This window comes from Pelodiscus sinensis, chromosome 31 (assembly GCF_049634645.1).
Source record: "Pelodiscus sinensis isolate JC-2024 chromosome 31, ASM4963464v1, whole genome shotgun sequence".
NCBI lineage: Eukaryota > Metazoa > Chordata > Testudines > Trionychidae > Pelodiscus > Pelodiscus sinensis.
The window spans coordinates 4,168,542-4,195,302 of NC_134741.1; the positions used below are offsets into that span (position 1 = coordinate 4,168,542).

Consider the following 26,761-nt stretch of genomic DNA (forward strand, 5'->3'; position numbering starts at 1 on the left):
GTCTCAGGGGAGGTTGCGGGGGGCTCACAGGGGGTGTCACGTTCGCTGGGGAGGTTGTGGAGGGTCAGGGGGGTGTCACGGTCGCAGGGGAGGTTGTGGGGGGCTCACAGGGGGTGTCACGGTCGCAGGGGAGATTGTGGAGGGTCAGGGGGGTGTCACGGTCACAGGGGGGGTTGTGGGGGTGTCACGGTTGCATGGAGGGTTTGGGTGGGGGTAGTCCCAGGCGCTCCCTGCCCCCCCCCGCACGTGCCGCGTATCTCGGCCCAGCCGGGGTGATACGTTCTGGGCCCGGGCTCCGCGCGCGCCTGCAGGTTCTGGGCGGGGGGGCGGGTCCGTGTCTCGCGCCAGGAGGCGGGGCCCGGTGACGTCGCTGAGGCTCCGCGTTCTGATTGGTTCGTGGAGCCCCTGCCCCGGCCCCTGCCGAATCTCTCCCCCGCGCCCTCAGTGTCTCTGGGGCAGCCCGTCACTCCCGGGCGGGAGAGCAAGGGGCGAGGCAATAAACGTCATTGATGACGCCGTACGGGGGCGGGGAAATCGCACGTCACTCGGGGCTCACAGCCGGGGGTTCGCTTGTCACTCGGGCTTCAGAGCAAGGGGCGGGGCAAACAACGTCACTGAGGGGAGCCCCTCGGTCTGAGCTAAGCCCTGGCGCTGGGCTCTCATCAGAGTTATTGACCCGCTGCGCATGCGCGGTCTAACCGCGCCCGTCCCAGTCCCTGCGTTTCCGGCCGTGCTCGGGCCCCGCGCCGCGCGCTCTGAGGCGGGAGCCGTTGACAGGGGCCGTTGGCGCCGTTACTCGCTGCGGGGTTGGCCCAGCGCGGGGGAGGCCGCAGCGCAGCGCGAGGGAGCTGGAGGGGGGGCTGTGACTTCCCGTCCTGCGCTGCGGGTGGGTCCGGCGCTGGGCCTCGCCCCCCCTCCCGCGTCTGATGCTCCCGCCGGGCGGGGGGGCTGCAGAGTGTGCGGGGGGGGATTTGAACACAGGGAGGTGGGGCCCTGGCATGAGGGGCGCAGAGACCGGGGGTCTGGCTGGGCAGGAGGCTGAGGGGCCCAGGGGAAGTCCTGGGAGCGGGCAGGGGGGCAGCGAAGCTTTTGGGGCTTTTTTGGTTTTTAATTTTGATTTTTTTTGTATCCTCAGTGCTGGTGCCTCCCCCCCCCCCCCCCCCATTGCTGAGCGCAGGGAAGTGGCTGCCCAGCCCAGAGGCAGCCATGGCTGCAGAGCGCTCCCTGGAAAGTTTCCGGGAGGAAGCGCCGCGTCCCGTCTGTCTGGAGGATTTCACAGCCCCTGTCACTCTGGAGTGTGGGCACAATTCCTGCCAGGCCCCCCTCAGCCATCGGTGCAGAGACACTGAGCAGCAGGGACCCCTCCGGCCCAACCGGCAGCTGGCAAACGTGGTGGAACTAGCCAAGCCCCTGAGTTTCCAGGCAGCACAGAGAGCAAGATGGGACGGGGTGTGCGAGAAGCACCAGGAGGCTCTGAAGCTGTTCTGTGAAGAGGATCAAACTCCCATCTGTGTGGTGTGTGACAGATCCTGGGATCAAACGGTGGCGCCTATACAGGAAGCTGCCCAGGAGTACAAGGTACAGAGTTGCTGTCCAGTGTGATGGGAAATAACGTTGGGTTTTAATTACAGGCTAATTTCACTGACTGTTACCGGGCCCAGGTGTGGCACAGCTCTGTAAAGCCTTCATGGTACAAGTGATGCTGTAAAAAGTAAATGCTCTGGCTTTGTGGCAACTCACATCAAGTCTTTACAGGTACCTGATGTGGGAAATGTTTCTCTGAGGCTCTGAATCCTGAAACCCAGCCCTCACTGGTGGCAGAAGGGGTGTTTGCACAAGGGAAGTTAACAATCAGAGAGGTTTAGATCACAGGAGCAACAGGCCACTCCGTCAGTGAGTTGCCTTGGGACTGGAGAAGAGGAGGTTACACGCTGTTACTGATTGGAGGAACAGGACTAATAATCTGGCATTTGCCTTATAGACCCGCAGTGGCATCTGGGCCCTGCACAACACCCAGCAAGGGAAAGTCCCTGCCCTAACTGGTAGGGACCTAGCTCCCTGCCCCTCAGCATCACTGAACAGTGATGAAGTATGGCCCTTATGAGGGAAAGATGCCTTGATAAAGCCCCAGGCCCAGCAGGGAGAGGAGGTTTCCCGCTAAGATGCTGAACTCCTGGCCTCCTCCATGAGGGGTTAAACTCTGATTCAGCAGCTGGCACTAGATGAGGTTGCTGGACTGGATGCTGTGTGGGGCCCCGAGCGCCTTCACTCCACCCATAGCAGGGTTTCAGGAAGCACAGGTCTATGCCAGGCAGAACTGGGATTCAACTGGATTGTAGCAAGAGTTCAAACTGGTTAACTGATGAGCTAATGGTTATTGGTGCCAGTTACTGGTTAAACTTCCCACTGTCCCAGCAGTGCCCGCTTGCCTCTGGCAGCTACTGTCAGTCGGCAGCTGCTGGGAGTTTCTATTGGCCAGCAGTTATTGTGGCTGTCCCCAGCAGACCTTGTCAGAGATCCCCGATACCAGGAGAGCCTATTTACACTACCAGCCCTGCCTGTCAGCAGGGTAAAAAATACTGTCATTGATAAAATTGTAATCGGTTACATGATTAGTATTCAGTATCGGGGGTAGCCGTGTTAGTCTGAATCTGCAAAAGCGGCATGGAGTCCTTATAGACTAACTGAAGTGTAGGAGCATAAGCTTTCATGGGCAAAGACCCACTTCGTCAGATACATGTAATGGAAATTTCCAGAGGCAGGTAGAAATATGCAGGCCAGAATCAGGCTGGAGATGACAAGGTGGTGATTAGTATTGTTAAGCATTTTTACCTCCCTAATCCCCACCTGCGTCGTTCTTTAGGAAGGTGCCACCACCGATCCGTTCTCAACCTTTGCAGGTGTCCTCCTGCATCCTCAGAGTATGTCTACACCACAGCGTTAATTTGAGTTATCTTAATTCGAAATAGTTAATTCGAATTAAGCTAACTTGAATTAACGTGTGTACACACAAAATGCAGTTTGAATGAGCGTTTTGCTAATTTGAACTACTGCATCCACGCTGAGTGGACACAGAATCGGATTTAAGGCCGGCTGGAACCAGGTCAGGGGTATCTTTGTGTGGCTGTTGCCTGAGGCTGAGGCTTGTGCTTAAGGGGACACACACATAACCCCCCTTCCCCCCCCTTCCCCTCCTCCCCAGGCAGCCAATGCTCAGGTGTCCCTGCTTGATTTCCTGCCTTGCTGCGGGACAGCAAAGCATTTGTTTCTCAGAGTGCTCTGGTTGCTCTCACTCAAGACACCCTGGCACTCTGCAACATGGAGCCAGAGCAGCCCCTGGGCACTCGGGTGCGTCTTGTGGATGCGTTGCTGTCAGCCTGGCTGCACCTACTGCAGGCTGCCATCCAGGACATCCATCGGGGGGCTGTCAGTATCCAGGAGGCCCTGCGGGAGAGCGTCCACCCTGAGGAGCACTCAGCCTCCCTGGTCTGCCCCACTGGGGGCTTGTGCCTCATTCCTCCCTCATGTCCTTCCGCTTACCCCTCCTTAACCCCCCTTCCTGATGTCCAATAAAATACCTGTATTTTCATGAACAAAAACTTTATTTAACAAAACTGGGGGGGATGAAACCCTGGTGAGAGTTGGGAAAGGAGGCTGGAGAGGGGAGGAGGGAGAGGGACACCTGGGAGGAAGGATCTGGAAGGGGAAGGCAAGGGGAAGAAGGGGGAGGAGAACCTCAGGGTTGGGGGGTCTTCCCGGCCCTCCTGTCTCCCAGCACTGCGTGTGGGGGGGCCTTGGCGTCCCCGAGAGGGCGGGAGGGGGAACAGGTGGGGGGGGGGAGGAAGAAGAAGCAGGAGGGAAAGCAGGAGTGGGAGGAGGAGCGATAGCTGGGGCAGCCACAGGGGCTGGAGCGGCAGCCAGCACCAGTCTCTGCACCAGGGTCTACAGGTTGTCATGGATGGCACGGCCCTGCTCCAGCAGCTCCTGCAAGCCCTCCTGCTGCAGCTGCAGGTCTTCCTCCACCCAGCGCTCCTGGCAGCAGACCTGCCTGACATATAGTGCCAGGTGCTGCCAGTGGTACTCCTCCAGGTGCCGGGTCATCCTGCTGGCCTGGGTGCGGGAGGCTGTCCTGGGCGGGGTGCTGCGCCCTGCACTCGCAGCTGGTGCAGCTGTGGAGAAACAAGAGACCTGCTCAGTTATCCCTGGGGACACAGTGGGTGAAACCCTGCCCTGCTCTGCAAGCTGAGGACGGCAGGTCTCCGCACCATCATGTCCTGCTATCCCTGGGAGTGTGAGCTGGCCCAGGACTGCACCCATGCCCCTGTGCTGTATATTGTGTGGGGGAGTGGTGGGGGGAGGAGGGGAGATGTGCCCTGCCTCTGCATAGAGGGAGCTTCTGGAGAGAGGGCATTGTGCAGTGTCTCTCCCCGGGGTCAGGAGCATGTCATGTGCCTTCATACATACATGCGTGTGGGTAACAGGCCAGGGCTCCTGTGTGGCACATGCACAGGTTGCTGCATGATCTGTGGTCAGCAAGGACCACACGCGCAGTCCCTAGGTTCCCCCCCCCCCACATAAGGGGACAGTGATGGCACTCACATGTCGAGGCCTCCCTGGCCTTGGACGACACTGGCGACAAGCTTGCTGGGATGGCTCTGGGTGCCCGGGGTGCATGGCAGGCTCCCTCCAGGCTGTGATTCCAAATTAACTTTGCTGTGTAGACATACCCTCAGTCTTCTCCTGTCTCTTTTTCTATGGACAAACCCATGTCCAGGGCTGAGTCCCTGCTGGACAAGGGCAGAGTTCCACAAAATTGGGACTCTCTTAAAGGCAGATAAATGGGCTCCCAACATCTAATGGGGTTTGCCCTCGTGCTTACATCTGCTTCCTCAGGACAAATTGGAGACTCATTTGAAGACTCTGAAGAAGGAGAGAGAAAAGCTGCTGAGAAGGAAAACAACAGCAGAAGGGAAAAGCCAGGAGTATCTGGTAAGTGCTTGTGGCTATGGACCAGCAGGGACTGGCAGTGGGAGGGCTGTGTTAGGAGGCAGACGCCTGTGTGGTCTTGGGCTTGTTTGTGTTTCTCCTGGATCATGGATTGCTGGATGAGATCCATGTGTAGGCAGGCCCTGAGCATCCATGTCAGCATCAGTTCGTGTCCAGCCTTTGTGGGTTTCCCAAGGGAGCTGAATGTCCCCTGAAGGGCTGTCTGCTCACTTCGTGCATTAACATGTTTGCTTCTTTTTCCTCTCTGGGTATCTCTGTCAGGCTGGTGCTAAGTCCTGCCTCCTGCTGCTCTGGGTCTGAATTCCCAGAGCCCATGAATGACAGAAGATGTTGCCCATGACTGAGGGACATGGGTCAAAGGAGATGCTGGGAGAGTCGCCTCTGCCGAGTAACCACAAAGTAGAGTCAAATGTCACACATTTTAGGTTTTTCCAAGAAATTCTTGCTGCTGCGCGCTGTTCCCCATGAAAGAGCCCTGGGCTCTGTCCATGCCCCTCACCAGCCCTTTCCCTGTTTTCACACAGAAATGGACCCAAGCAGAGAGGCAGATGATTGTGGCCGAGTTTCAGCAGCTGCAGCAGTTCCTGGAGGAACAAGAGCGACTCCTGCTGGCCCAGCTGGAGAAGTTAGATGAGGAGATTGGGAGGTTCCAGACTGACACTATCAGGAACCTCTCCATGCAGATTTCCCGCCTCAGTGAGTGGATCGGTGAGCTGGAGGGGACGTGTCAGAAGCCAGCCAGTGAATTCCTGCAGGTGAGACTGAGGGAGAAACGTCCCAGCTCCTCACACAGGGAAGAGGAGGCTCCTGAATCACAGGTGCTGGGGTCCAGCTGTCAGATCTCAGTATAATACCTTGCGCATTGCTGCCATGTGAGTGACTCTTGTGCTTTTTGTAGAGTTACAGGCACAGAGCTATTAGAAATGGCAAAGCCCCATTCGCTCAGGGGATCCATGTTCCTGGGGCCAGGGCAGGGCCTCTTCCCATGTTTGCAAAATCCTTTCTGTGAGGTCCCCTGTGGGTGTCCAATGGAGCTGAGATTCTTTTCTCTGTCTTTTTTTCTAGGACGTCAGAAGCGCCCTGAGTAGGTACGTGGCTCTCACTCTCCTCACACTGCAGAGCGCAGGGAAAGGGCTTGGAACTGATGTTAGCCACATCTCCACAGGGCTCTACAGCCAGGTGTTAGATACAAATATTTCTGACTCATTTAATTCTGAGGGTCTCATCCTCGCACTTCAGACTCTGGAATTCCCCATTCAGGACACAGTCTGACCTCAGGTGTTTCCTAGAGCTCTCACCTCCCTGGGGACTGGCTACTTCAGGACTGTGGGGTGGAACATGGGCCTGTCACTGCTGGGCACATTCAGCCCAGAGCAGCAGGGACCAAGAGTCTGTCCCACCTGAGGGCTGTTTGGAGACCTGTGTGAAGGAGCGCGGGAGGGGGGAGCTGGTGTCTCACTGTAGTCCCTAGTGGACAGATTCTTTCAGCCCTTCACATGGGAACCTTCTGTTCCTCGGCACCTGGGCCAAGGAGTAAGTTGGCCGCAGAGACTCAATTCCCCTTTAGTCCTCCAGCCAGTCTCCCCAGACCAGAAGTGAAGAACAGCAATGGGACCTTTCAGGGGAAGGTTGCACGGCCATGGGATGTGTTGTCCCTGCTCTCAGGCTGGGAGAATTGGAGGATTCTAACCCCAGGCCTGTTAGAGCTGAGACTTACTAGCCAGAACTTATCAGCAGTAAACTAAATACAATCACATGGAATTGTTTCTGTCCAGGTGTGAGACGGGGCAGTTCCAGCTGCCAGAGATTTCCCCTGAACTGGAAGAACAAGTCAGCAGTTTCTCCCAGAAAACGATTGCTCTATCGGAGACTCTGAGGCAGTTCAAAGGTACCTGGAAGGGAAGGGTTCAAGTATCTGAGACTATTGAATCTGGACTCTGAAGCCAACCTTGCCCTGCCTCAATTCCCACATGGAGAATGACGGCCACATCACTCTGCTCTCCTTAGAGACACTGAGCGAACAGACCCACCTGCTTGCAGATAGAGCCAGGGGTTTGCAAACTCTGAACTTCCCATTTAGAGATCAAAATGGCCAAAGTTACTGTGATGGCTACGTGTCCCACCACCACCGCTCCAGGATATGATAAGAGGCAGTGAGTGAATGAGAAACCAAGTGGGAGGGGGTGAGGAGGGAAGAGTAAATCTCACAGCTTCTCTCTCCTGGGATGGGTGTGAGGCTGCAGGGATGTTGGATGCATGGCTGGGAGGTGCCCGAGTGAGAGAGGAAATGAAAGTTTCAGACTCTTTTATACAAAATACCTGAGTGTGTGTGTATCTGGTCTCTGATACAATTGAAATGCAGAGTTCAGAGTGGGGACATTGTTATAAAGAGGAGAACCTAGAATCTCACCTCTCTTATCCCTTCGCCCACTAGACACTCTGTCCTCTGCACTGGAGAGAGGAAGATTAAAATCCCTGGGAGCTTTCAGACAAGGTGAGTTTGCAGGTGGAGATTCTTTAAATGATGAGAAAATTCCTGTGAAAACATCTTCATGGGATTGTCATTGAAGTTACCAACGAAACCCAGTGACCATGGCATGCACAGCCCTAAATCTCACCCACTGATCAATGAGGAGCCCCAGGGGTGCTGCATAGGGACCTGTGGACACTTTGAGAAACAGTGGTTTGTGAGTTTGTGATGCTAAAGGGGTGAAGTTAAAGCACACAATGGACGGCACCTTCAGGCTCAGATTTCACTGCTCAGTCAGTTTCAATCTGGGGTTGGTTTCAAACAATGCATAGGCTGAAAGGCTTGTAGCTGACTGGCTTCCACTGTATCAGTTTGTTCAAGGCAAGAAACTGCTGGATCTCCAAGGGCTGTTAAGTCTAGTGCAGGCCTGGGTAAAATACAGCCCATGGTCCAGATCCACCCCACGGATGCCACTCCCCATCTGCAAGTCATTCAGAAAGCGACTGTGAACCTGGAGGGGAAGGGAGAAGGCTTCAGGTGCTGCTTCTACCCCCAGGACAATCTCATTGGCTGGTTTCTGGCCAGAAACAAAGCACCGTGCCCCCTCCCCTCTGGATTATAATTATTCACACACGCATATGGCCCTGCAGCCAATGAGAGGGTCGGGCAGGCTCCCTGCCTGCCTACGATGCTTGGGCTCTGGCCAGGAGTCACTCAGATAAGTCTCCTATCCAGAGCTTGCCTCTGCCACCCCAACCTCTCCCTTCCCCTCCTAATCTCTGCTTCCCACTCCTGCCCTCTGCTCTGCATACCCAAACTCTGTCCTCCTCCTGCAGCTATATATGCAAGAGCTCTCAGTGGTCAGAAACCCACAGCCCCTTATTAGTCCACCAAGTCATTTCTCTAAATTAAAGTTACTTTAAATATCTAATGAGTAGTTGGCTAATCCAGTGTCCTAGATCACAGCCTGCCTCCTTCACCCAAACTCCCTCCTAGACCCCTCTACCTGTCCTGCATCCCACACCATTATCCCAAGCTTCCTTCTTCTCCCAATGTCCATCCAAGACCCTGCATTTTGTGCATTAATGTCATGGAAGAGTGCAGCTCTCAGCCACTTTCCATTTGGCCCCCATCAAAATGTATTGCCCACCCCATCGGGTGGATACGGCTCAGTGAGAGCCAATAAGTGAAAGCTCAAGCCAGACCATTTTAGGCTAGAAAAGAGGCACAAATGTTTGATAGGGAAGCAGATTAGCTACTGAAACAAATGAACAAAGAACTGGTGGATTCTCCCATCTCTTAATGTCTTCAAATCACTGGGGGACTTTCTTGAAAGTACACTGTGGGGAAACAGCTTTGTGCCTGGGTAACTGGACTAAGTGTAATGGCTTGTGCCACAGAGGGGGATTGCATGACTAAGGATATCTTCTGATCCCATGAATCCATGAATTTTAAGAGCTCTTCCTGCAAACACTCAGCACACATGTTTAATAATAAGCATCTGAATGGTGGTGTTACCTTCACTGACTCTGTTGTGGAAAGGGTTTATAACGTCTCTGTCAGATGAGAGAGCAAAGTTTATGCTGCAAATCTATGAATGAAGACTAAGGGTTTTAAATACAGCAGCCTGCATTTGGTCTATGTCCATGTTCAGGCAGATGAATATGTGGCTTGTTATCAGAAACACTGGGTGCTGAGAACTAAATCCCATTGTTGCAGACGGAGTAATGTTGTAACTCACGCCAGGTAGAGAGAGAAATGAATATGGATTTGGGATCTAACTTCTGTTTCTGGAATATCTAGACTAAAACTTTTACCCACAATGGCAGAGTCTAGCATGTGTCTCACCACGGACAGAGTCTGGGAAGAATGGGGGTGTGGAAAGGGTTAAAGCCTCTTCTGAAATGTCTCCAATGCCCCTTCTCCCCCTACCAGGCTGCAGAACACCCATGTTTGTCTCCAGCTCAGTCTCTGGCCTGAGGAGCCAGGGACAGGAATTGGCCGTGGCGGAGCCTGTGAGCTTCGAGGAGGTGGCTGTGTACTTCTCTGAGGAGGAATGGGCTCTGCTGGACCCGGGCCAGAGAGCCCTCTACAGGGATGTGATGCAGAAGAATTATGAGGCTGTGAACTGGCTGAGTAAGGATTCCTGTCCCCTTGGGTAACAGCAGCTAGGTGGGCTCTGGAGCATCTGGGTTGTGTTTGGTTCAGGGTTATTCATTGCCTCTGCCCCCAATGTCAGGACTATCTGCCATAATAATCCTGGCTCTTGTGTGAAAGACTGTCCCCTCCATGCTCCCTCCCAGGGAAGGCAGGTTCAAGGATATAACAATGGCTCTTCCCACACCTAAGGTTTCGCTGCGCTTCCCCCGCTATCTTGCCCATCTTGTATTTTGACCAGACGTGTGAGTGGAAGGGCTCAGGCAGGAACAGCAGGTACCAGAGGTCTTGATCTGACTGCTGTTAGGGGCTTCAGGGTCCCCGTGCGGCAGTGTGCTCAGCGATTGGAAGGAGGGTACGGTTCCCAGAGTCCTTCCCTGCCTGTAGCTAATCTCTGTGACATGCTGGTATTTGTCAGTGGGAGGGGCTGGATGCTGGCGCTGAGGGAGGATGGATGAGGCAGTTGATGCTCTGCGAGTATTTTGTCTGAGGTAGCTCTGTAGTAGAGAAACGTGAGCAGAGCTCTCCTTGCATTTCAGGCACAGGTTGGGTTTCCTTTCAAAAGTTCAGCTTCATTCTCTCTGGGGCTCACTTGCCTCTATGTGCAGTGGAGATAAATCAGGTCACCTGTCTTGTCTTTTTATATCTTCAGGTAGGAACTTTTTTTTCCTGTGTGAATGTCTGGCTTCATGATCAGGAGACCTGTGTTCAGTTCTCTGCCTCTGTCATAGACTTCCTGTGTGACCTTGATCAAGTCCCTTAGACTCTCTGTGTGCGGTCGCCTCTCTCTGTAATAGCTATTATAGTGTGTCCTTGTTTCTCAGGGCTGGGAAGGATACCTACACTAAAGAGGGGTGATGCTTAGCTCCATATGAGCATCCCGATAGCACAGTGGGGTCCTGATTTACACCAGAGTTCCCAGGTGCTGCTGGGTTTGATAATTTTGCTTCCCATAGCGACTGCAGTGCCTTAAGAATTGCTGCTAGCACCACAGAGCATCGTTACAGCTGTTCAGGGTGGGTGGCTCTTTCTGGAGCCTTGATGTCAGCAGCACTGTCAGAGCGTGCAGCTTATCCATGCAGCACACCACAGGGTTACTGCTAAGAAAGACCCATGCTCCATTCGGAGGCTAAGGCACTCGGCCAGGTTTATTGTGAAAGGAGCAGGGTGCTAGCGTCCCAGCTCCTCAGACACAGGTATAGTGAGACTTGTTCCAACCCAATAATGATACCAGCTCAGTCAGCAGCTAGAACACTGCCCCTCAGCCAGTATCAACATGCCCCTTCTGTGACTTCTTTTCTCACATTGACACAAACAAAATTAATGTTGCATTCAATGTGTTGCTATCCCCCTTGGCCTTCTCCCTGTTTGTTTGAACAAAACATCCATATCCATTATCCCCTCATCCCGTTCATGTGCACAAGGGTCAGTGAGCTATTTGGTAGGACTGTGTTTGCAGTTCCTGCAGAGAGCGGTGTTGATTGCCCTCCTCCTGCTCAGGAATGTGATTTCTTGGTTAGTTGATAGCAGTGCTCCACCATTCTGCCAAAGCCTGGCTTGTTTTAGTTAAAAAATAATGGACATAAACAAGATAATCCTAGTAATCAGATCAGAATTTTCCCATTGACTCGGCACACAGCATGCTTCGCACAAGCTTTCTTGCGATTGTGTAACACTGGTAGCACAATGATCTCCATGGTCATATCACAGGTGGCTCTTCCAAACACTAAATGCAGGTCCAAGAAGGGGTGGAAGCAAAGCTGAGGGGAAGGCGCTCACAAGGTGCAAATGTGGTAGATTCTGTGTCTCCCTGGAGCGGCCCGAAATCAAAGGCCAGGCTCACCGGAAGAGGGAGGCTGGGAAACCACACAAAGGCTGCTGCTGGCAGAGTAGTACCAAGGCTACAGACGAGGAGCTGAGTAACAGCCACAAGCATCAGAGAAGCATCATGGCCCAGCTTTACCCTGGCTGGTTGCTGGAGAAGCCTAGCGCCACCCTGGGCAGCCACGGGAACGGCAGCTGTTGTGGGCAGCTAGCAGGGCTCACCCAGACACAGGTAGTTGGGATCAGGGCTCAAGAGCATAGGCAGGGCCTGAAGCAGCCTGCCAAGGATTCACTTAGCTGCTCAGGCAACTTCCTCTGCCTTAGAATCATAGAATAATAGGACTGGAAGGGAACTCAAGAGGTCATCGAGTCCAGCCCCCCGCCCTCAAGGCAGGACCAAGCACCGTCTACACCAGGGGTGTCCAAACTTTTTTCAAAGAGGGCCAGATTTGATGAAGTGAACATGCGTGAGGGCCGACCATTTTGCCTGACATTCTTTGAACCATTAAAATTAAATGCAAATTAACTATTTTATGCAAAGTTTATTGCAAACGGCATACTTTTCATTTCGTCACATGGATGACAAATCTAAACAGGTGTTAAATCACTCTGCCTTTCATATCTGAAGGCCAGATGAAAAAAAAAATCCAGGAAGCTGAAATATATGTCAGGAACATTGTAAAGTACATTACATATTATTGGTAATAAAGGTTGTCTGTCAACTTTTAAGTGCAAAAAATATGAACAGGAACATAACACCAAGTATACATGTTGTGTCCAAATATATTTATAACTGATTTAGACCAACTGACATTAACTGAGATTTTACAGTGTATTCATCTCAATACATATGGATTCGTTGGGGGCCATAAAAGATAGATATTGCCAAATTATCTGGGGGGCCGTATTAAACCAGAAACCGGGCCACAATTGGCCCACGGGCCGGACTTTGGACATGCCTGGTCTACACCATCCCTGACAGATGTCTATCTAAGCTGTTCTTAAATATCTCCAGAGAGGGAGATTCCACCACCTCCCTTGGCAATTTATTCCAATATTTGACCACCCTGACAGTTAGGAATTTTTTCCTAATGTCCAATCTAAACCTCCCCTGCTGCACTTTAAGCCCATTACTCCTTGTCCTGTCCTCAGAAACCAAGAGGAACAAATTTTCTCCTTCCTCCTTGTGACACCCTTTTAGATATTTGAAAACCGCTATCATGTCCCCCCCTTAATCTTCTTTTTTCCAAACTAAACAAGCCCAGTTCATGAAGCCTGGCTTCATAGGTCATGTTCTCTAAACCTTTAATCATTCTTGTCACTCTTCTCTGTACCCTTTCCAATTTCTCCACATCTTTCTTGAAATGTGGTGCCCAGAACTGGACACAGTACTCCAGCTGAGGCCTAACTAGTGCAGGGTAGAGCGGCAGAATGACTTCACGAGTTTTGCTTACAACACACCTGTTGATACAACCTAGAATCATATTTGCTTTTTTTTGCAACAGCATCACACTGTTAACTCATATTCAACTTGTGGTCCACTATGACCCCTAGATCCCTTTCTGCCATGCTCCTTCCTAGACAGTCGCTTCCCATCTTGTATGTATGGAACTGATTGTTCCTTCCTAAGTGGAGCACTTTGCATTTCTCTTTATTAAACCTCATCCTGTTTACCTCTGACCATTTCTCTAACTTGCTAAGGTCATTTTGAATTATGTCCCTATCCTCCAAAGAATTTGCAACCCCACCCAGTTTGGTATCATCTGCAAACTTAATAAGCATACTCTCTATCCCAATATCTATCTTGGGCCTTCTTCTGGTCCAAGTAGAACATCTGAGCCAAAGAGCAGGGGGAGCCCAGCCCACCTGCCAGGAGCTTTGTGGACAGAGCCTTGGGGAGCTAGAGCTAGTCCTTCCTCTCCAAGTCCTAGTGACCTGGCATGTGGCCGCTACAGTCTGAGCCCTGTCTGGGGGCTTTGGTGTCAGACCTGCCAGCCCTCCCTAGGGCTCCCCTTCTGAGCAGTGTGTCCCTGTCCTGCCCTGAGATACTGGGGATGAGGAGGATGGAATGGGCTTTGAGGGGGACTGAGTTGTACCCTAGAGAGTGCAGCAGAGTGCTCAGCTCTCCTGGGGAAAGAGCTGGGCCATTCTCAAGGTGGGGGGAGGGGATGCGCCTTTACTGCAGTTGTGTGTGTGTCCTTGGCTCTTGTACCAGCCAGATCCCAGTCTCTGCAAGGTGAGGAAAGGGGCCTCTCTGGATGGGTGACTCAGATCCTGGCTCTGGAAGCAGTAATGGCAGAGACCTTAATGAACAAGATCAGCACTTGATTACTTACTCTCCAACAGGATTTCCACTCTCTGAAGCTCATGTGATCTCCTGGGTGGAGCGAGAGGAGGAGTTGCAGGTCCCAGATCACCAGAGCTGTGAGGAAGGGGAGATCATCAGTGGCATCCACACAGGTGAGCAATCAGTTAAATTGCCTCAGAAACTAACTTATAACAGGTGTTACTTGTTTGTTTTCATGAAGTCTGTCTGACTCTTCAGCCTGTCTTCAACTTGAGCCAGAGTGTGGTGGATGAGGAAAGACTGGGTTTTCTCTTCTGTGGAAGAGTTCTGAAGAAGGAGGGTGAACTCAGCTCATGATAATGCAATCATTATTTGAGCGTGTGTCCCCTTTTCTATTCCTCTTTCAGAGTTTTCTTTCAGCTCATCATAGAGAATAACTCCTGTCTGGATTATTTCTCTATCCCAACAGGTGATGGGATGCTGACTGAGAACCATGATCTTGTGCAGCAGGAGGGATCGGAGCAAGTGTCTCCATGTGGGATGTTACTGGGAAGACCTGAAGGGCATGTTTCCCAGATACGTGAGCAGGGAGAGACTTGTGAGAGTCAGCATAGCCCAGAAAGGCAGCATGGAAACCATCCAGGAGGGGGACAGGATAAATCAAGTCACAGGAGCAGAGGAGAGAAAACAAACACAGAAACCATTCAACAGAAAATCCCCGATCGACAGTCACCCTGCACTTGTAGTGACTGTGAAACTCCTATTGAACATCAAAGAGCCCACACAGGAGAGAAGCCATTCAAGTGCTCCGACTCTGGGAAAAGCTTCAGTCAGCACTTGCACTTTACGAACCATCAGATACTACATATAAGAGAGACACCCCATAACTGCTCTGACTGTGGGAAAAGCTTCAGTAGAAGTGAACACCTTGTTAGACATAGGAGAACCCACACAGGAGAGAAAACTTTCAATTACTCTGACTGTGGGAAAAGCTTTCTGAGCAGCTCACACCTTGTTACACATAGGAGAGCCTGTACAGGGGAGAAACCCTTCAACTGCTCTGACTGTGGGAAAAGCTTCCGTCAGAATTCATGCTTTGTTAACCATAGGAGGACCCACTCAGGAGACAAACCTTTCAATTGCTCTGAGTGTAGGAAAAGCTTCAGTAGAAGTGAACACCTTGTTAGACATAGGAAAACCCACACGGGAGAGAAACCTTTCAATTGCTCTGACTGCGGGAAAAGCTTCAATGAGAATTCAGAGCTTGTTATCCATAGGAGGATCCACACAGGGGAGAAACCTTTCAATTGCTCTGACTGTGGGAAAAGCTTCAGGAAGAGGTCAAACCTTGTTACACATAGGAGGAGACACACAGGAGAGAAACCTTTCAATTGCTCTGACTGTGGGAAAAGCTTTATCGGGAGATCAGACCTAGTTCTCCATAGGAGAACTCACACAGGAGAGAAACCTTTCAATTGCTTTGACTGCGGGAGATGCTTCAGTCAGAAGTCAGTGCTTGTTAGACATAGAACAACCCACACAGGAGAGAAACCTTTTACTTGCTCTGACTGTGGGAAAAACTTCAGTAGAAGCTCACACCTTGTTAGACATAGGAGAACCCACACATGAGAGCTACCCTTCACGTGCTCTGACTGCAGGGAAAGCAATAGTCGGTGCTCCTGCCTTACTAACCATCAGATAAAACATACAAGAGAGTTGCCTCATAACAGCTCTGATTGCAGAAAAGGTTTCAAACACAGGTCAAACATTAACATAAGAACGGCCATACTGAGTCAGACCGAAGGTCCATCTAGCCTAGTATCCTGTCTTCCAACAGTGGCCAGTACCAGATGCCCCTGAGGCAGTGGACCGAAGATCATGCTCAAGCAATTTTTCTCCTGCCATCCTTCTCCAGCCTTTGACAAACAGAGAGCGAGGGGCACCATTCCTTACCCCCTCGCTAATATCCTTTTATGGGGGACCTAATCTCCATGATTTTATGTAGCTCTTTTTTAACCTCTGTTACAGTCCTAGCCTTCACAGCCTCCTCTGGCAAGGAGTTCCACAGGTTGACTGTGCTGTGTGAAGAAGAACTTTCTATTATTACACTGCTTTACAGCCAAAATGCTTCTGAAATAACTGTAGTCAAACTTTACTAATTCTGGGTCACAGAACGAAAATGATGCTTAAAATTGTTGATTGGCTCTAGTTTTCAAGATATGCTATTGGGTCAGTATATACGACCTTTGACTTGTGAATGGCGGAGGATAAGTGAGTTATAAAGGGAAGGGATCTCAATTTAAACCAGAAATGACTAAAATACACCTTTGACTGGATCTATGAATAAATCTATGACTGGGTTTGGACAGTACTTGCTTTTTAGGCAAAACAATGAATGATGCAATCTGAAGCTGGTATTGCGTCATACATGATATGAATTTCATCATGTTATTCCTAGAAGTCATGGATGTTTGGCCGCATAATGGCAATGTTTTGCCATCATTTCCTGTTGGTCATGTAGTCCATATGAAGGAAACCTATGACAACATGAAACAACTTTTGAGGTGCATAAACTATGACCAACATCAGTGGCAGCTTTGTGGCGATTTGAAGGATGTTGCTCTCTTGCTTGGTCTGCAGACTGGATACACAAACTTTCAAGTACCTCCGTAGAAAATTTTCAAGGTTAAGTGAAGCTAAGATAAAGGAAGGTGTCTTTGTTGGTCCTCAGATTCGTGAACTTCTTCGAGATGGTGCATTTGACCATGCACTGCATGGCAAGGAAAACCTTCCAGTTAATGGCAATAAATTTTCTCAGAAACAACAAGGCAGACAACTACAGGTTGTTGGTGGAAAACCTCCTCAAGGCATACAAAAGCCTTGGTTGCAACATGTCACCAAAGATACATTTTTTGCACTCTCAGTTAGATTTTTTTCCACTGAACTGCGGAGCAGTGAGCAACGAGCACGGCAAGCGATTTCACCAGGACATTGCAACAATGGAGAAACGCTATTAGGGCAAATGGAGCCCATCAATGCTTGCAGACTATTGCTGGACAGTGACAAGAGATGCTCCAATTAATGAATACAATAGACAAGCCAAGAAACGCCGCGTAGACACTGAATAGGACTAAACTATGTACATAATAGTTTTTTGCTTTTTGTTTCATAATACATTTTATTGCTATAACCCTTTTGCTGATTTTTAAAGTGTTACATAAACAGGACAGGTGAAATATTATCATGTAAAGCAAACATAAACACATGAAAAGACCTAGGTTTACAATTTATGATTAAAATGCTACTATCTACACAATATACATAGACATAAAATGTAAAAACTTAAATATCTTGGAAACAGTAGCCAATCAGTTGTTTTAATTGTCATTATTGAATTTAGCACATCAAAATACATAATAAATAGCACATTTTATCTCTGAAGCAGACGACTTCTTAAAAAAGTGTAGACCAGTGTTAGTTTTAAACCTGCTACCCACTAATTTCATTTGGTGTCCTCTAGTTCTTATATTATGGGAACAAGTAAATAGTTTTTCTTTATTCATCCTTTCCCCAGCACTCATGATTTTATACACCTCTATCATATCCCCCTCAGTCCCTTCTTTCTGAACTGAAAAGTCTCAGTCTCTTTAGCCTCTCCTCATATGGGACCCATTCCAAATCCCTAATCATTTTAGTAGTTCAGAAAAGAGCAATTTTAATGCCAAAATATCTTTTTTGAGGTAAGGAGACCACATCTGTTCACAGTATTCAAGATGTGAGCGTGCTGTAGATTTATATACGGGCGGTAAGATATTCATCTTATTTTCTGTCCCTTTTTTAATAATTCCTAGCATCCTATTTGGTTTTTTGACTGCCGCTGCACACTGAGGTCATTTTCAGAGAACTATCCACAATAACTCCAAGATCTCTTTCCTGATTAGTTGTAGCTAAATTAGCCCTCATTATATTGTATGTGTAGTTGGGTTTATTTTTTCCAATGTGCATAACTTTACACTTATCCACATTAAATTTCATTTGCCATTTTGTTGTCCAGTCACTCAGTTTGGTGAGATCTTTTTTTGAAGTTCTTCATAGCCTGCTTTGGTCTTGACTATCTTGAACAGTTTAGTAACGTCCGCAACCTGGCTACCTCACTTCTCACCCCTTTCTCTAAATCATTTATTAATAAGTTGAATAGGATTGGTCCTAGGACTGACTCTGGGGGAACACCACTAGTTACACTTCTCTATTCTGAAAATTTACCGTTTATTCCTACCCTTTGTTTCCTGTCTTTTAACCAGTTCTCAATCCATGGAAGGATCTTCCCAATTATCCCATGATAACCTAATTTCCACAAGAGCCTTTTGTGATGTACCCTGTCAAGGCTTTTTGGAAATCTAAGTACACTATATCTACTAGATTCCCCCTTGTCCACGTGTGTGTTAAACATAAGACAACCTACAGACGAGAGAGAACTATTCAGCTGCTCTGACTGTGGGGAAAGCTTCAGTCAGAGCTCAACTCTTGTTAGCCATTGGAGAACCTACAGTGGGAAGAAACCTAGAACCTGAGTTCCCTGTAAGCTATGTGGCTAGGTGGCTGTGCCTCAGCCTATTAAATGCCATATGAGCTTATAGGGCTTTGGTGGGGAGAGAGACCTCTACCCACTGGTCTCAACCCCAGCCCAGTCCTGCTGTAGCCAGAGGACAGTTGGCTATCCCATGGCCCCAGGCCCAGAGTTACCATGGCAGGGAGAGGTGGGTCTCCCTCCTCCCCCTTCACAGTAACACGTGTGCTGGGGCAGGGAGAGCTCGTGGGAGTCTTTTCTCCTTGATGTAGCCTTTCAGTGGCCTACATGTCAGTCCCCTCCATCTTTAAGATCACAGCCCCAGCTAGAGCCTTCAACCAGTAGTCCTAAGATTTTCCATCCATGAGTAGAGTGAGTTTTTTCTTGTGCACAAAGAGTGACATCCTGTGCACTTGTTCAGATGTGTGCCTACATGGCACCCACAAGTTAATGAGTTTTACACACACACACACACACACACACACATATGCAATTTAAATTATGGAACAAATATACTAAACCAAAGGATAATTAGCAAGGTGCGTGACCCTGCACGCATGCACCCTGAAAACGTACCAGCTTGGCACCCAGTCTCATTCCCACCCAGCCTTGCTCTATTTTTCCTGCATCCATGAGCTCCCCATCTTCTGCACCCCCATCCTGTGCACCCTTTGCCACCAACCCTGCCTTGTGCCCCTAACTTCTGCAGTGTCCCCTTCATCCGAACCCCTGCACTTTCCTCCCAGTCTAATCTAGTAATTTGTAAAGGATAAAAAATGAATGCACCATCCCTAGCCATTGACTCTAAAGCTCATTCTGCAGCTGCAAGTTAATGACATTCAGAAGATGAATTTAGGGATATCACCAGAAAACTTTATCCAGCTCTTTTTCTTCAGCCCACATTACTTCACTGTATATAGGACACAATCTAATTATAGATTATATTTCTTATAGTATCTGCATGCTTTAGACCCATCAGTCATAGAAAAGTCCCTTTAATATGTCATCAATTGCATATTGATTTAGCATCAATAGAAGATAATCAACAGCATTAAAGTTTTAGTTGCCTCTACACAGTGCACGTGGGTGTGTGAGAGTGAGAGAAATAACTTCCACGGGGACAAAAATAATCATTGGCACCATCAACATTATTGATGTGATTGATGCCTTCACAAATGACAAGAATATTGAGGGTCAGAGAGAATTGTTCTCCTTGACATGATTTAGGCTGTTAAATATGAACAGGGCGCAGAACATTTCTCTAGTCATCTGCCATCTATTTTATCCCTCAGATAACCTGCAGATTTACCTTTGAGATCCCAAGGTGGAGATCTTTAATGAAGTGGAGTTGGAACCAGACCTCTACCACATGGCCCCAGTCTCTAGAGCAGCCAGTCCTTCACCACTCTGGGTCCTTGGCTTTGGCTGCTGGAGCAGCTGCTGGAGTGAGCCCTCCCACCACATGGCTCTGGGCCGGGGCTGCTGAAGCCCTCACTGCCTGTGATGCTGCTGCGGCTCAGACCCTGGCCAAGTCTGTCAAAGTATGCAGTACCCACAACACAGCTACAGCTGAAGCAGGCCCCCATTCTGGCTCTGGCTCTGGCCCTGCCACTGTCCAGGACTGCTAGAATAAGCCCTGTCTGCCGCACAGCCCACCCTGGAGCAGTTGAGTAGTCACTGCGTGGCTCTGCTTTGGAGGTGGGTGGGCTTCAGCCTGAGGGAACCCTGCCCTCAACCCTCCACACTGCAAACCTCATCCCTGAGGCTCATCCCCAGCACCACCCCAGAGCCAGACCTCACACCTTTGTTCTCCAACTCTTTGCCCCAACCCTATATCCCTTCCCACAATCCAAATCCCCTGAGCCTCACTCCGGCCACATGAGCTAACGTTTTTGTACCAATACAGAGATTGTGTGTCTCACATTCCCTCCGTGTGGGTACCCTGTCACACAGTTGGGCTGAGCCCAAGCTGTGTCCTGGAATCCCTGAAAAACAAATCCTAATATCCTGTTTCCAATTGTCCAGCAGAGACCCTTTTATTAATGAAACCCAGCCCCTTAACAGAAGTATCAGCATCTGGGCTGAGGTCTATGGGTAGAGTCCTTGATTAACACAAGCCTTGCCTTCTCCAGGCTGGGGCTCCCCCAGTGAGGGGTTTGGATCAACAGAAACGCAGCCTTCCAGGCTAAGGTCCCGCAAGACATGTCCTTACTTAGCAAGTGCACAGCCTTCTTGGCTCAAGTCCACAGGTAAGTGTCTCTAGTTCACCAGTGCACAGCCTTCTCAGCTCAAGACCAATGACAGGGAACTCTTAGCGTGGGCTAGCAAAGGGGTCGGCCCCTGGGTTGGAGATAGCGGGACCCAGGCCCTCTTTCTCCACTGGGTCCCAAATCAGAGCCCTAAGCGCAGGGAAACAGTCCACTGACTGGGTTGGTGCGAACGAGCCAAAACTCACCAACCCCCACTGGGCCATTCAGGTATTCCCTCCCCGAGCCACTTTCTTCTATGCAGCAGCTGCCCTACCTGGGCTGGGGCCACCGAAGAACTCGGTGCCCATGATGCCACCAGGAGCCCATTGGGGGCTTGTATCTCCAAGAGGCTCTGGAGGAGAGTTTCAGATAAGGACACCTGTGAGACTCTCCCCTGGGCATCCCCACAAGGGGCCTCTACATTGCCCTCTGTGCCTCTCTCCCCCCCACTTTTCTCTCCCCCTGCCCTTGCCGGTAAAACAAACTTGACTTTTCCCTGCTGAAACAATGAACTGTGGTTTTCATGTGGGGAATGTAGAAGTGGGGAGGGGCTGGGTAAAGAACCTGGGAGGGAGTGGGAGGCTGGTGGAGAGGTGAGGCTCAAAGATGGGGCTGGAACTGGAGCCTGCCTCTGGTGGCCCCACTGCTTCATGGGCGGGGGCCTCAGCAGCCATGGAATGGCTCCAGGGGAAGAAGCCAGAGGAGCAGGGGCAGCTGCAGGCTCAGAGGTAACTGGAGCGAGATTGAGTTTGGGTTGGGGAGGGCCAGTTGCCAGGCCACTGAAGCAGACAACCAAACAGTAGGCAGCAGCACTATGTGCCTAGTACATGCTCCAGGCCACCTGGAAATATTGAACCTTTCTCTGGCTTGGGTGCCTCCTCCCTGCAGGGTGCCTTGGGATAGCCACTGTGGCAGCAGGAATTTGGACATCAAGTCACCCCATTGGGAACAATGGAGGGAAGAGAAGAGTTTCCCTGCTACTGGAGAAAGCAGGCCAGGCCAAGGCCGTTTTAGCCACTGGGTCGGTGCAGGCTGAAGCATCCTCCCACCAGTTCTCTGGCCTACTTGCAAAGCTCTCAGCCTTCTCTTGTTTCTGCTTCCCTGTCCATAACAGGCAGCTAAACAAGGGCAAGTCACCAAACCAAACAGCCCTGTGGCTAGTATGGGGCTTGAAACCACAACCTTGGTGTTATTAACACCACACGCTAACCAACTGCGCTCACCAGCCTACAGAAACCTAGCTTGTAAGTGGCCTTTTCAGGGGGGCATCTCAGGAAGATGCAGGGACATCTCTGCAGCTGCTAAGGGCTCTTCCCTGGCAGGGTCACTAGTGACTCACTGTGATGTGGGCTGGCTAGTCCAGATGCTTTGAGGTTTGGTCAAGGTGCCTGGTGGCCGGCATGGCGCACTGAGACCCAGGGCAAAGAGGCAGCTGGAATCTCTTTCTGCCAGCACCTTGCCTCCCAGCTTCTTCCCTGTCAGCAGCAGCCGCAGCCCCTTTCAACCACATGGTCAGGCCAGGAAGGGGGGCAGGAATGGGGCCAAGTAGCAAGTCAGTCTGAGGAAGGCAGGAAAAGCTCATCTTGCCTTGCAGGGCCGCTGGCAACAGCTTCTCTCTTGTGTGCTGCTGAGGAGAAAAATGCACTGAAAGGGACTATAAAGACCCATTTAGATGAGCATTAGAGGTGGGCACCTGTTAGCGCCATGGGGGCAAGAGTTGGAGTCTTGCTGCTGCTGGAACCACACATGAAAACAGCCAGATTATAAGTTCCAGGGCCCATCCAAACCAGAGACTGAGCTCCGGGTGTGTCAGACATCCATCAGGAGGCACAAAATTCTCTCTGGGGAGCCTGTGGAAAAGGAAGTCAAAGCACAGGAACTGGAAGGGCTTACACTTGTCAGAAAAGAGCATAGCTGTTGCACAAGAAGCCCTGTCTTCTGACGCCGTACTGTTAATCTCCTTGTGCAAGAGTAGGTGGGTGGTATGGATGCTCTGAGGATTCTTGTACAAGAACAGCCATTCTTGAGCAAGAGCCCTCCAGTGTACACATAGCCTGTGTGTTAGGCAAATGTGAGAACCACTACGCCACAGAAACACCTATAAATCCATTTTCTGATGGACTTAAACTTGGACAAATATTCCACAAGGTTCTCCAATACTCCAATAGGTTCCTGGCCTCACTCATCTCTCTTCCCCAGGCTGGCACCAAGACTCTTGGTCACTGAGGGCAAAAAAAAGACTTGTCAGGCAGTGGCGAACACTTGGCTCCTGATGCCCTGTAATGGGGTGTGAGAAGGCTTTTTGGCACCCAGCCTGGCTAGCTCAGTTGGTAGAGCATGAGACTCTTAATCTCAAGGTCATGGGTTCAAGCCCTATGCTGGGCGATACCCTTCTTCAAGTCACATTCTCAGTTTGCGAACAATTCGCTTTCCTCAGGTTTTTAGAAAGAAAAAGTGTAGTCCTGGGGTTCAGCTTTAGGAGAACCAGAGAGAGAACAAACTGCAATTTCCATCTTCTGAGGAGAAGGGAAGAGGATTTTCTTCTCCTCAGTTCTAGCCACATCAACCCAGGGAGGAGAAAAAATAACCTCCTGCCTGCTGATTGTCCCTGTCAGCTTCTGTAGCTTCACCTCCTTCCACAGCAGCTCCAGCTTTGAGCTAGAAATCTCAAGGGGCTGGTGAGGAAATGAGGAGCTGGCAGCTCGGGTTAGTGGCTTCCCTGAGAACAAGAGGTGGAGTGTTCACAAGGTGCATTCCCCTCCCCTGCAGAACAGGGTGTTGGAAAGAGCCAGGAACAGAACAGTCAGCCAAGTTCCACCCCTATTGAGTTATGTTTCTGTGGTGTACTGGTTATCACATTTGTTTAACATGCAAAAGGTCCCTGGTTCAAAACCAGGCCGAAACACAGGTTTTCCTCTTATTGCTGCTCCCCTGGGTGCCCAGGTAGTAAAGCTGCTGCTGACCAGCCTGTACCTGGGATGAGCCCAACTCCCCACGTGACAAAGGAGGAAACAGAACAGTCAGCCAAGTCCTACCCCCACCAATGTGTGTTTCTGTGGTATAGTGGCCATTATGGTTACCTAACATACAAAAGGTCTCTAGTTCAAAGCCAGGTAGAAACACAGCATCGTCTTTTCTTGCAGCTCCCCTTGGTGGCCAGGTAAGTGCAGCTCCTGCTGCCAGGCCTGTGCCTGAGATGAGCCCGAATCCAATGGGACAGGGGAGTGACATCAGCTGAGAATGCCCCTTGGTGCCAGCCTGGGGAAGCCAGATGGGTCAGGCTGGAGGCTTGTGGCTTGGCCTCCCCTGCCCTTGGAGGCTGGTGTATGGGGTTGGCTCTTCCCACTGTCTCCCTTGTGTGACTGGCCCAAAGAGGAAATGAGGCAGGAATGGGGCAGAGGAGGGAAGCCAAGCTGAGGGGGGCAGGGCACGAGCTCAGCACCTCTGTGGGATTCAGTGGGGTGAGCAGAGCCCCTCCCCTCCGTTCTGCCAAAGCCTTTGGGGTGGGGCTGACTGTGGGGAGGCAGAGTCCTGTGCCTGTCCCAGGGAATCCCAGGGATGCTCCTTGCAGCCCAGGAGAAGAAGTCAGAAGGAAAACAAGTAAAGCAGGTCCCAGTGGGCATGACCTGGGGCACCAGTTTGGCCCAGTTGAGTGAGGAGTGGTTGGTTCAGGTCCCATGGTGTCAAGGGCAGCGCTCAGGACTCTGAATCCTGCAATCTGAGGCCCCATTCCTGCCTCCCTTCCCGGGCTGACCCAGTGGCTGAAAGGGGCTGCGGCTGCTGCTGACAGGGAAGAAGCTGGGAGGCAAGATGCTGGCAGCTAGAGATTCTGGCTGCCTTTTTACCCTGGGTCTCAGTGCACCATGTCGACCGCCAGCCACCTTGACCAAACCTCAAACCAGCTGGACGAGCCAGCCCACATCACAGTGAGTCACTAGTGGCCCCATCAGAGAAAAGCCCTCGGCAGCTGCAGAGACATCCTGACTAGCTCAGTTGGTTAGAGTGTGGTGCTGATAACACTAAGGTTGTGGGTTCAAGCCCCATTGGGATGTTTGGTGTGGTGACTTCCCTTCCTTTAGCTGCCTGCTATGGACAGGGAAGCAAAACGAAGCAAAAATGGGAGCTTTGCAGGAAGCAGGGCAGAGAACTGGTAGGAAGCTCCAGCCTGCACAGATCCAGTGGCTAAAAAGGGCCTTGTCACCTGTCTTCCTTTCCTGAAAAGCAGGGGACCTGATGCCCAAATTCCTGCTGCTGCAGTGGCTACCTCAAGGCACCAGGTGGGAGGCAGGCTCTGAGCCCAAGCCACGTGGGGAGACTCAATATGACCGGGAGGCCTGGAGCATGTGTGTCCTGCATAGAGGGCTGCTGCTGGTGGCCTGCTTCAGTGGCCCAGCAGCTCAAATTCCCTTGTACCAGCTTCTCCCCCTGGAGCCACCCCCCACCATTGAGGAGGCCCCTGACTTACGACAGTGGGATCACTAGAGGAAGGTGTCAGTCCTAGCCTTAGCCCTGAGCCCCACCTCCCTTTTCTCCCCAGCCTCCACCCTCCTCCCAGGTTCTTTCCCCAGCCCCTCCCCAGTTCTACATTCCCCACATTCCCCAGAAAGTTTGTTCTTTCAATAGAGAAAAGTCCTGTTTGTGTTACCAGTAGGGAAAGGGGGAGAGGAAAGTGGGAAAGGGGTGTGTTGGGGACAGGTTGGGGGGGGATTGGGGTATGTTGGTCGGGGGGTGGCACAGAGGGCAAAAAATGAAGAATCATGTTAGTTCAAACTAAGGGGCTTGAACTAGCAGCCCCAGACGCCCTTTCACTTTCAAAACAGCACATGGGTGAGAGTATGCAAATGAAGCACATGCTATTTAAATCCCTGCTTCATTTGCAACTCTGGTGTCTCTACTTTCTCTACTTTGCATTCTTTGCTAGAAATAACAACACAGTCTAGACCAGTGGTCCCCAACCTTTTGGAGCTGCCCAGCGGCCAGGGGCAGGGCCACGCCCACACCCAGGGGAAAAGCCACCCTTACATCATGCGCCCAGGGCCAGTGCCACCCATGCACCACACCCCCAGGGCTGGCATGACCCCTGTGCCATGCACCCAGGGCCAGCACCACACCCATACACCATGTGCCCAGGGCCAGCTCAGCACTTGCTCTATGCACCTGGGGGCGGGCCTGCCTCAGTCACTCGTCAGGCACACATAAATGGCCCAGCAGGCACCATGGCACCCACGGGCACTACTAGTATAGATAGACCCACACAAGGGCTCAGCCACAGGCGCACCACCAAGATTTCCACCAAGGACTAGGACTGAACCAGGGACTCTTAACTCTTCACACTAATGCACTCCTCCCTAAACTACTTCAGCAGCTGCAGTGAGTACATTGATGGCACTGGTTCTGCATCAGGGATGCTTTGCTCCACAGCAGCGCACAAGAGAGATGCTGTTGCTGGTGGCCCTGCAAGGCAAGATGAGCTTTGCCTGCCCCTCACAGCCTGACTCGCTACTTGGCCCCATTTCTTGCCCCCCTTCCTGGGCTGACCCAGCGGCTGACAGGGGCTGTGGCTGCCGATGGCGGGAAGAAGATGGGGGTGGGACCCTGATGCCAAGAGGGCCCAGCCACCTCTTTCCTGCTTGGGCCTGGCTCTCAGCATGGGGCAGCTAGAGGCACCCTAAGAGATGAAGCAGCAGAAGGGAAACGATGAACAGAGTGTCAGCTGCCAGCCAACCCAGGTGGGTAACAAAGGCTGCATGTGCCCAGACTTCTTTACCCTTCCACATCCTCACCCCTGCCCTGAGCCCCCCCCCCCCCCACTCTCACACACTCCCCAAATCCCTGCCCTGAGCCTCCCACACTCCACATTTTAATTTCTTAGAGATACTGTCCTATCACAACCCCTCCCCCAACTTCCTGCCTTGAGCCTCCCTCTGCCTAAGGGGTGGTGCCCAATAGAACAGTCCCTGTGAGAAATGTGTCACTTTCACCCCTGGGAGCAGCTCAGCCATGCAAAGGGGCTGCCTGGGACAGGACATTAGCCCTGGAGGGCAGCGGTGGGTGTGGCAGTGACATCACAAGGGCCTTTTGCAGCACCGCATCTTATTGGCTAAAGGAGGTTGGGAAGTGATGACCTCACAGAGAGTCCATGACAATGGCCAGGTGGGACAGGCTGCAGAGCAGGGGTCAGCACAGAGACCATACCCCGC

General features: G+C 51.2%; 1 protein-coding gene and 1 non-coding gene across 2 annotated transcripts; both read left to right on the top strand.

The window, feature by feature from the left end:
• Window positions 1-588: 588 nt before the first annotated feature.
• Window positions 589-19,982, top strand: LOC142821600 (uncharacterized). Its single transcript, XM_075913077.1, has 9 exons — window positions 589-1,578; window positions 4,894-4,989; window positions 5,532-5,762; window positions 6,073-6,095; window positions 6,783-6,895; window positions 7,442-7,501; window positions 9,413-9,613; window positions 13,805-13,918; window positions 14,215-19,982. Exons 1-9 carry the CDS (start codon window positions 1,207-1,209, stop codon window positions 15,372-15,374), a joined length of 2,370 nt encoding a protein of 789 aa, XP_075769192.1. The 5' UTR covers window positions 589-1,206; the 3' UTR covers window positions 15,375-19,982.
• Window positions 19,983-22,873: 2,891 nt separating this feature from the next.
• On the top strand, window positions 22,874-22,946 carry TRNAK-CUU (transfer RNA lysine (anticodon CUU)). Its single transcript has one exon. It is a non-coding gene; the product is annotated as a tRNA-Lys (tRNA).
• Window positions 22,947-26,761: the final 3,815 nt, after the last annotated feature.